At 39.8% G+C, this 10,244-nt stretch overlaps 1 protein-coding gene across 3 annotated transcripts; it reads left to right on the top strand.

Annotated features, from left to right (window-relative positions):
• Positions 1-264: 264 nt before the first annotated feature.
• Positions 265-10,197, top strand: mpv17l2 (MPV17 mitochondrial inner membrane protein like 2). Of its 3 annotated transcripts, none has more exons than XM_034201837.1 (6): positions 265-361; positions 2,081-2,280; positions 4,166-4,327; positions 8,117-8,193; positions 8,398-8,526; positions 8,843-10,197. In XM_034201837.1, the coding sequence occupies exons 2-6, from the start codon at positions 2,091-2,093 to the stop codon at positions 8,942-8,944; spliced, it is 660 nt and encodes a 219-aa protein (XP_034057728.1). In that variant the 5' UTR covers positions 265-361; positions 2,081-2,090; the 3' UTR covers positions 8,945-10,197. The 3 variants fall into 3 exon arrangements, with proteins under 3 accessions (XP_034057728.1, XP_034057652.1, XP_034057573.1); XM_034201761.1 differs by lacking the exon at positions 265-361 and adding an exon at positions 974-1,199; XM_034201682.1 differs by lacking the exon at positions 265-361 and adding an exon at positions 1,211-1,534.
• Positions 10,198-10,244: the final 47 nt, after the last annotated feature.

Raw genomic sequence — 10,244 nt, 5'->3', positions numbered from 1 at the left:
ATAATATATCTATATACACACAAGTGTTATCACAGTTCTTTAAGGAGCATGAGTTCTCACCTAAACGCGAACGATTTATTGAAAGACACACTTCCGGTCCTTCTGTAGCTCCAGTATATTTACGCAGCTGTTACATGAATGACAGGGGGCGGGACTTTGAGGCCGTGGTAAAGAATGACAGCGCGTCTGACCAATCCAGAGCCGCTGCGTATCAACTGTCCTGAAACATTCCTCCCCAAAAACCCCACCTGGCATTTATTATTGATGAGCACTGCCGGAGAGAGACTGAATTATTGATCAGGAGGTCATCAGGATTAACACTGCGGCCGTCTCCATGCAGCCTGGCCAAGTTGAAAGAGGGGTAATGCGTTGTCAAACTGATTATTCCTTTTTTTTTTACTTTAAAGTTACCTTTAATGTGAAAGTGAAAATAAATGTTGATTATTTTAAAAAAACTCATACTAAATTGCCACATTGTGGAATTGCATTTCTAAATTCACAATATTATTTCAAAAAAGTCCCTTATGGGCATCCATAATGTTGTAAAATAATATTTTAAATTTCAAATGCTTTATGTTCATATATATATATATATATATATAAATATATATATATATAAATATCCCAAACTCCTCCAACATTGCAACATAGTTATATAGGACGTAAAACAATAAACCACATTTAAAATAACAATACAATTTTAAAATAGTGCAAGAAATATGGAGAGAATAGGGAAAAGAGCAGCATCCAACTGGTCTTTGTGATCATTGTCATGTACCAAAAAGAGTAAGCATGTGATTGAGATGCACGAATTATATATCAGAGAAAGGATGATGATTAATTTGGTGGAAGGGGGAACTGCAGAAAATAATTTGTTATCTTTTTATGATAGCATTGATGTGGAAAACCTGAACACTGCAGGAGACAACCTACTCCAGAAGATGTCAGTATTGCAACATTAAGGATTGCCAATGCCAACTGCGGTCAAACTAACAGAAGAAGAAGAAGACTTACACCCCCTTGTATTTCTCCATGGTATTTCTGAAGATGCTCTTCAAACAGTTCCTGGCAATTCACTGTCTTAGGGTTCTCCTCCCATGATAGGGTTGTGTTTAGTTGTTTGTTTAGTGTTTGCAGTGAGGTTAAAGTCAGGGGAAACGGACTTCCACACAACACCGGCTCTGACTCCTCTCTAATCGGTGAGTTTACATGTGGCGTTCAACGAGAAGCAGGAAGCCCATTGTAAATATGACTCAATGTTTCGCTATACTTCTGTACACTTGAGGTCAATGTCATGCTGTACCCATTAGTCGGCGTTTCACTAAACTGGTTTCTGCAGCTACATTGTCAGAGCAGCCTAGCAGGTAACCCTGGTTTAACTAAACCGGACATCCTCAGTGCTAGCTGAAGGCTAACTGTTAGCACCTGCCTGACCTATGAACCTTTACCCCGTTTCAACTGGTTGTCACAAGTTGCATACTGCAGCATGTTACGACATTCATTCAAGTGACATTACTGCACTGCACATTTTGAGGTAGGTGACAAGGACAACTCAACCGTGTCTGATTTTACTATGCCATTAGTCCTTTCCTTGTATGCCAATTTGGGATTATTGTACGATTTAATTGACTCACTGCGTTATCTGATAGCTATTGTAACTTTCCAGGATGAATATTTAAGCACAGTAAACTCATGAAAGGCTTGAAACAACTTTTTCCAATGTCAAGACTTGCTCCTTTAAATATGTTGTAATGTTGACTTTTTGTTGCACAAACAATGATTATGAATGTGTCACTTCGGGACCTGAGGAATTGTGACGCCATTGGCCACTATTATGAGCAATGGAATAAATAGTCAGCAGATTCATCTGTATGAATGAACATAATCTAAGAAATTGCATTGCTTTACAAAATTCTTATAGAAGTGCTTCACCTCAACATATTACAAAAGTGAAATTATATTAATCCAATTATATAAACAGTATAATAGTCACAGGTGACATTGTTCTGTGTTAAATACTTTTTTTATAATAGGCTACTTGAATGCTTATTATTTCATAAAATAACTACTCTCTTTGCAGTCCAGACATCATGCTTCCCCGAGTGGGTAAAGAGTTGGTGGTCCGAATGCGGTTCAACTGGCGGCCTTTTTTTGAGGGCCGAACCCTGCTGTTAACAAACACCCTGAGCGGAGGAGTAATATTGGGGCTGGGAGACATCGTGATGCAAAGCTGGGAGAACTTTAAGAAGCCTGGCCGAGTCCGAGACTGGAAGAGGACAGGTGAGACAGAGACAAGGGGAGCTCTCTCAAGCAGTATAATCAAATCTCCATATCTATAAACTATACTTAATCCACGACATGATCATTTGTATATCAATTACTCACCCTTTATGACGGGGAATTTGTGAAGAAAAAATAAATTCCACAATGATGAATGTAGAATCTAAAAACTGAGGTTATTATTTATATATTAAAGTAAACGGGGGGGGCTGTTTTTTTTTACAACAACAACACTAAAAGCATGGGCCAAAAGCTGTTGTTAAACACAGCCTCCGTCTACTTAAATTCAAGGTAATATTGTGTAAGTCAGGGGTTCCCAACCTTTATTGTGCCAAGGACCGGCAGATACATTAAAAAAAATCGACCGACCGGTTGTCAATTTTAACTGATTTTAATATTTACTCATCACCAGCAGGTAGCAACAGAGGCTAATTGTAGCCTATGTAACAGCCTGAACAAATACTAGAACAATATGCATCCAAAACATATTAATGTTTAAAAAAGAACCAGTGTCGTTTTTTGGTTTTTCGGAAAACCAAAAAACCGACATTATTCAGTTTTTAAACCAAAACGGGAAAACAGATAAATCAACGTTTTGGATTTGTTTGTATGATTTACGGATAATCATGGGAAAACAAGGAGAAGGCGCATTGTGTGTGTGTGATATTTGTTTTCAGAAGATATTATTATAGTCACATTCGTTCCGGTGCACGTCCGACAGCATTTAGCACTACATCGAGATTAAGATTAAACTAATTTATTTTGGGAACACCCGCATATAGGTTACCTATGGAGTTAGCCAGATATGTGTAAATTACTGTTCATGGTAATTTGAAAACAAATGCCGGTGTCGGACAGACACAAACACACCGAACACACAGAGCTGAGCTGAGCAGAGCACATACACACACACATCATGCGCCTTGGTAACTGGACATCTCCTTCATAAAACTAATAAAAGGGGCAGTTTGATGTCTGTAGAGGTTTGTGTGGTTAACACGTAGCAGCCTGCAGTCACTCTTAAGCTGTTCTGATGAAGGTAAACACAGCGAAGGCGGTGCGTAAAAAGGCACATCTTTACTTCTCAGAGGCGGAGTTACACGTCCCGCTGCCTCCTGATGCTGCAGCCATTTCATGAAGTGAAGGAGGTTTTCCTTCTATAAAACAGCTGCGGGCAGCAGATACCGCGAGAGTCCCGGACATGAATTCATAGATCAACGCAGACTGGTTTACTCTCCTGTTTTGCCAATCCGGTGCTTAAACAAATAGCTCTACACCCCTGGCCGACATATCCTTAAAATGAAGTCCGAGTTTGAAATATGTCTCAAATAATGTATGCACTGCCATTTCCCCACATAAACATAACAGTCTGCAATTAAACAGTTGTCTCCTGTGCGCCCCTCTTCCTACTTGGCGCACCGGTAACTTTCTCGTGCGCACGAGAGGCTGAGACCATAGGCTGATCCGCCGAATCCCTCGGAACATCATAAAAGCCATGGCATTTTTAACAGTTTTCTAGTGAAAGTTTAACCAGGCTACTGGATGAAATAATATGACTGGTATAGGTGCAAAAATTAAACACTTAAACAAAAAAAATATTATGATAAAATATTTTTATATATCTATAATTCTGCAAATATTACGATAAACTCACAGCTATTTCGCGGCCCGCCAGTAACACCTCCGCGGCCCGGTACCGGTCCGCGGACCGGGGGTTGGGAACCCCTGGTGTAAGTAACTGATATACAAATGGTCATTTTTGGAGTGTCCCTGTCTTTAAAATATAAAAGGCATTTTGGAGAATATTTTTGCAATGTGTTACATTTTTAAGACTGTTTTATTCCCTGTTAATTATTGCTATTCCCATGACTCTCTTTTCCCAAAGGATGCATGTTTACGGTGGGCTGCTCCATGGGTCCCATGCTGCATTACTGGTACATCTTTCTGGACAGAGCGTTCGTGGGTAGAGCTCTGAAAACTGTGGGCAAGAAGGTTCTGGTGGACCAGCTGGTCGCCTCACCATTCTTGGGGATGTGGTATTTCTTAGGTGAGGAAGATTTTAAAGTGTATTGTTTTCAAGCAGCCTGTCTCCTTCTTCCCTTAAACACCCTCATCGTTTTTTTTAGTTCTTCTTAGCACATAATAATGGTTTCGCTATCACCCACACACGCATAAGAGTGTACAGAGTCCAAAGGTTGTACATAAAGACGTGGGTGAGGTAAGACAAAAGACAATAGGCTAATCTCAATTGATTATTTAGCCTCCTCCTTTCCCTCACTCGCGTCCCTTCCTTGCGTCTTAGCTCCGCCTCCGTAAGATGCGAGCGAGAGACACCAGGAAGAGACGCTAGGACAGATTAGTCCTCAGGTATAAGTTGGGATGTCCTCGTTTACTCCAGCGTCACCATAAACAACGCCCTTTACTTCTGGTGTGTTTGCAGTTTTATCACCCGTCCCTGGACTTCCCTCCACATAAATCCCTTCAAACCTGGGATTTAGTTTCACATTGAAATTATTTCATCCATCTCTTCCATTCATCTCTTTTATTATAGTTTTCTATGTATTATTTTCTGTCCTGTATTTGTTTTTCCAGCTATAACATTTCATTGAAGTTATAATTATAACAATAATAATAATTGATGGATTAATTTCATTATGGTATTTGAGCTTGTTTCAGATCAACTTTTGTATCTGATGTTGTTATTTAATTTGTCCTACAGATGAGACACAAATCACTAAAATATGTATTAGTTATGCTACCCGTATTTTTATACATCCTAAATGTTTGACGTTCTGTGGGTCTACCACACATGCATTACAAACCAAGTAAGAACTGTAAGTTATTATTTTATAATCAAAACATTATTATTGAATTTGTAAGTATATTTCACACACTTTAATGTTTTTATAGACTATGATCTCCTCATTCGTTTAAGAGATTTAATATATTTGTACTCTTAATGAAGCACTTTAAACATGCCTCTGATCCTCGTTTAACGGTCAGAACAGCTGCAGTGAGCAGAGGCTGTGCAGCTGGGGGCGGAGCTTTGATGCGCGAGTAGTGAAAACACTTCTGCGTAGTCTACTCTCCTGTATCCTCGCTCTCGTCTCCTCTGGAAGCCTCCTCCCTCCCCCTCCTCGACTCCTCCATGTGCATTTAAGCGATTGGGACGTCCTTCAACATGGCGTGTCATGATCGATTTCCGGGTGAAGTCCCGGAGAGAGGAGTCGAGGAGGGACATTGAGATGAACTTAGGCCTTTCTCATTTCAAAGATTTCCCCTCCTCGAATCCTCAGTCCTCCGGTAGTGACCCGGAAATTAATTTCAGCGCGCCATGTTGAAGGACATATAATTTCTCTAAATGCACATCGAGGACCGAGGATCGAGCGTCGAGGAGGCTCTCTGGAGGAGCTATAATCGAGGATACACTGATGAGTCCTACATGGATGCATTTCCGACAACAGTGATGTTTCAAAGAGTCGTGACGCACGACCGGACTTATCTCAGCCAATGACAGCTCTGCATGCATCCCCTGGATATTATTTTATTAACTGTTTTCATCGCGACGCGATGTTTCCAGAGAGAACAGCTGTGAGGTCCGTGCAGAAAGCAGAGCAGTGTGTTTAATATATATCACTCAGTATAACAGGCCTACTCTCTTTATTTGCTTTAGTTTAGTAGATATCTACAAACAAAGAGTCCATATTTTTCTAAAACCATTTAGTGCTTCTCATAATAAAATACACAACGGCTGTATCCTGATTATGCTTTGGGAGCTGTGTGTGTGTGGTACAGTGCGTAGATCAGGGGTGCCCAACCTTTTTTGAACCGAGAGCTACTTTTAAAGTAGCCAGTCTGCCGAGATCTACCAGTCCAATTAGAGAGGCGTAGCCATTACTGACAGCCAGGTAAATACACACTTCTACTTGTATAAAACTGACCTTCGTACGATGAATACTTCATAAAATACTGCAGATCCTTTATCTTACCTCTTTCTAATCTACACACATACAAGTATTTAACTGAAGTTACAAAACAGTGTTGTTGATACAGAGTTGGAGTTTATTCACACGTCACATACTACAAGTGGGTAATGTTTTCAAGAAACATTGAACAGTGCTGCCACATATGACACAGGGAAAAAAGAAAAGACTCTGAACCCTTTCTTTGCGATTATATAAAAATAGTGTTGCTACAAAAGTATAAATTAGGCTTACTAATAAGACAACTCAGATCTGAAGCTACGCAGGAATCTGCTGCCAAAGTGCAATAAAAAAGACTAAATTAATAGAATCAAACCCTTTTTTTGTTGCATTTTAGTAGATTATAAAAAGAAATGCCTTTTTTAAAATAGGATGCAAGCAACACTAGTTTCTTAACCTGAATTGATAATAGACTATAATCAATTTAAACAGAACAGATCTTAATGTTTGCATTCTTATACCATTTTGTACAATAATTATAATGAATAAATTCAAACAAACTAAAACTTACAGCTGATTAATAACGGTATCTAACTTGAGTTTTTATTATATCAAAAACCTGTTGAAATGCTACTGTTATTTTTACTGTCCCCCAAAAGCGCGTCAGCAGCCTCCATGAATGCTTCTTTCACAACTTCGCCGTCTTTGAAAGACTTCATGTGTTTCGCAAGAACGTGACTGACCCGATAAGATGCTCTGGTAGCAGCCTTGCTCTTGTTGTTGGGCCTGGTGAAAATGGACTGCTGTGCATTTAGCTGTCCTTTCAGGCCCCTCCCCTTTTGGGAGCGTAGGGCAGAATTAGGAGGGAATTCCGTCTCGTAGCGTTTGTGCACTGTTTTGAAATGCCGCTCCTAAATTACCCTTATTCGATAAAGCTCGCATTGCAGATGAGACGGATGGACTTTGAATTGGAATAGATACAAAAATAATCATCCTCCCACTCGGAGTGAAAATTATATATTTTGGGCTTTTTTGCTTCTGCCATAATTGCGGTCTTGTGTGTGTGCGGACTGGCACTCCTGTTGACACGGACAACGTCAGCGAAATACTGCCCAGTGCCCACCAGCCACGCCCCGACACATGGGGTCACGCCGGCCAATCACAAAGCTTTGATGCGTTCATGTGCATTATTCTGCACAGGAAGATTATGTTACAGGACATTAACGATACAACAGAATGTTGTTGTTCTATTTTTAGACACATCTCGCGATCGACTGGTTGGGCACCCCTGGCGTAGATGCAGCGGACAGACAGGTCTCAGTTGGTTTGGTGTCCTCTGCTTACTTGTAATACTTGTAAATACAACTTTTGGCAGGTAATTTATTTTCCTCATTCTAGCGACCAAAGGTGGGGGGGTGGGGGATAAATCCAGTCTCTGATGGTGTTACGTTATTATGAGAGTGCTCTCATACTTGTTTGATTCTGAAATTGTATATATTTTTATAAATATGTGTGTGTGTCCGCATATGTAGCCTGTTGTCTCATTATACCGCACTGTGAATGAATCAAAGTAAATATTAGTCGTCATGAACACATCTGTCCATCAGACAGAGGGCTGCTGTGCCTCCTGTCATCATTAATGGACGTCTCTTTAAAATGACCGCTCAGAGGAGAGGAGTTCTCATTTCTCTAACCGCCTGCTGCTTCCCCTCCTCTCTCCTCGGCTCCCCTACTCGAGTCCTCCGCTCGCATCTCCTGTGGGCGGGACTAAGTATCGAGGATAGGAGTCGAGGAGGGGAATTCGAGAAATGAGAAAGGGCCCTAGTGTGTGTCAATATCAGAAGTGAATCGAGTTCAAAGGTTGTCTGTGATAAACTGTATGATTTGACAGATGTTGTATTTGGTTTTTGCAGGTATGGGAGCCATGGAGGGACACACTTTATCCGAAGGAATGAAGGAGTTTAAAGACAAATTCTGGGAGTTTTACCGGGCAAGTACACCTGGAGGAGCAGATAGTGTCCTCACATTATTGTTCACTCATCACAAGTTCTTCTCTAAGGCTTCGTGTCCCAGATTATATTTCCTACATCAGCTCCCCACGTTTTATATGAGCCAGTTTAAAGTGACCGTTTTAAACACGTTTGCTTTGTGTTATATTTTTGTCAATGCTAATCTGTGTTGTTGTTACCTGCAGGCGGACTGCTGTGTTTGGCCTGCCGCTCAGATGATCAACTTCTACTTCCTCTCACCCCAATTCCGAGTTGTGTATATCAACTTTGTCACTTTAGGCTGGGACACCTACCTGTCGTACTTGAAACACAGAGTAAGTCAGCTGCGCAGGAGATGCAAAGTAAACAGCGTGGTTTTAACTTTTTTCAGAAAAGTTATTATTATTGAATTGGAAATTTCACACCAACTCAAAAGCGATCCAAGAATTATTAATTGTCTTTCAACATTGACTACTGTACATATTCTGTCTTAAACAAGAAAGGAAGGCCTTTCTATACAGTATTTAAAAACTCTTATCCACCATTTATGTGCTCGTATTATTAATTGTGTCAGTTTGCTACTTGCTCAGTAGTAGAATAGTGAAGCAATGTTATTTATGTTGTGTGTTTTGGTTTCTTTTGTGTCGTCAGGATGACAGCCCCCACACTGAGCCTTTATCAGACAGCAGTGCTGTGGATGTACAGCAGGAAGCACTCCCACCGTCTAAACCTCTGGAGAAGAAGAATAATTAGAGTTGGACTGAATGCTTGACTCTTATGTCATATATAGGAGGCCAAGAACATTTTGCTGTTTTTATCCGTTCAAACTTATTTTTCGGCCTTTGCAAAATTGCAATACTAAACACAAAACAGATTTATTTCTTCTCAAACAAATGGTTCCTCTCTCAAGTTTAAAACGACCACCTGTTCCTGCATGGACTCGGAGGAGTTTTGGATGCTAAAGTGGAAGTGCTGGAACACTTGTTTTTTTAAATTTATATCTGAATGATATGCACTCCTGTAAGAATATTCAGGGATGAAAAGCTGCTTTACTGCCTGTCATGCGATTTCCTCAGATGGCATGAATGTAACCGCTGCCATTAACATGTCATAACATGGATGGAGGGGTCAAACAAACACAACAGAAGCTGACCACTGTTTGTTTCCAGTGTGTTCCAGACATCAACTCTGACATATTAGTGTACTTAAATTACATAATGTTATTTTGACCTAACTATCATCTTTCCATACCTAATCAAGTAGTTAGAATTGACAACATTGCCCTGTTTTAAACGGGAAATGTTCATACGTATGTAACGTGTTGGTATTGAGAACATGACGTTAGATGACAAGAGGTAAAATGCGTTCAATGACACGGTAAATGTTGTTTAAGCAGCACGCTTTACGCCTTACCATGAGCTCATGTTGTGTTTTCAGTGTGAAGCTTTCATCTTTTTTGTTTCACTCAAAGATTTCAACTGTCAAATATCCAATAGTGGCATTCCTTTATATTTCTCGTTTGACATGAAATATAAAACAGCTATGATTTTATTATCATATTTACGTGTGCTATCCTTGCCTTAATATGTAGACCGGTGCTACAACATGTTTTCATGCCAAATAACCCTGTCTGCAGTTTCTCTCTTTGAGGTACCGATAAAAATACCTCACTTTGTGATTACGCTCATACTCTATAGAATAATTATTATAAAATAAAATATTTACTATATTTTTATCATATCAAACTGAATCCTCAGAAACGTGTGGACTTGGCTGAAGATGTGGAATTCATTTATTTTTCAAACTGCAGTGTTCTTTACTATGTCGATGTGTGACTTGATGAACTGTACTGTAACTCTACAGCTGTTGATTTATGAATGAAGCACTCTTAGTTTTGGCATATCAGGTGAATAATCAGTATTTGTGCTGATAGACATGATGTTGACATGAAAGTGGAAATCTGTGAAGCAATACTGTAAATATATTTAATTTCTTTGTTCATCATCTTTGATGTTGCTGTGTGCTTTTCCATCATTTCTAAACTGCAAATTAT

Source organism: Gymnodraco acuticeps, unplaced genomic scaffold (assembly GCF_902827175.1).
Source record: "Gymnodraco acuticeps unplaced genomic scaffold, fGymAcu1.1, whole genome shotgun sequence".
In the NCBI taxonomy this organism is placed as follows: Eukaryota; Metazoa; Chordata; class Actinopteri; order Perciformes; family Bathydraconidae; genus Gymnodraco; species Gymnodraco acuticeps.
The sequence above is the reverse complement of the archived record's forward strand: the minus strand, read 5'-3'. Positions and strand labels throughout refer to the sequence as shown.

Coding starts and splice junctions, on each gene's coding strand:
- mpv17l2 (XM_034201682.1), top strand. CDS start 1,437: ATGAACCTTTACCCCGTTTCAACTGGTTGTCACAAGTTGCATACTGCA. Junction 2,281..4,165: donor CCGAGACTGGAAGAGGACAG/GTGAGACAGAGA, acceptor CTTTTCCCAAAG/GATGCATGTTTACGGTGGGC. Junction 4,328..8,116: donor GGGGATGTGGTATTTCTTAG/GTGAGGAAGATT, acceptor TGGTTTTTGCAG/GTATGGGAGCCATGGAGGGA.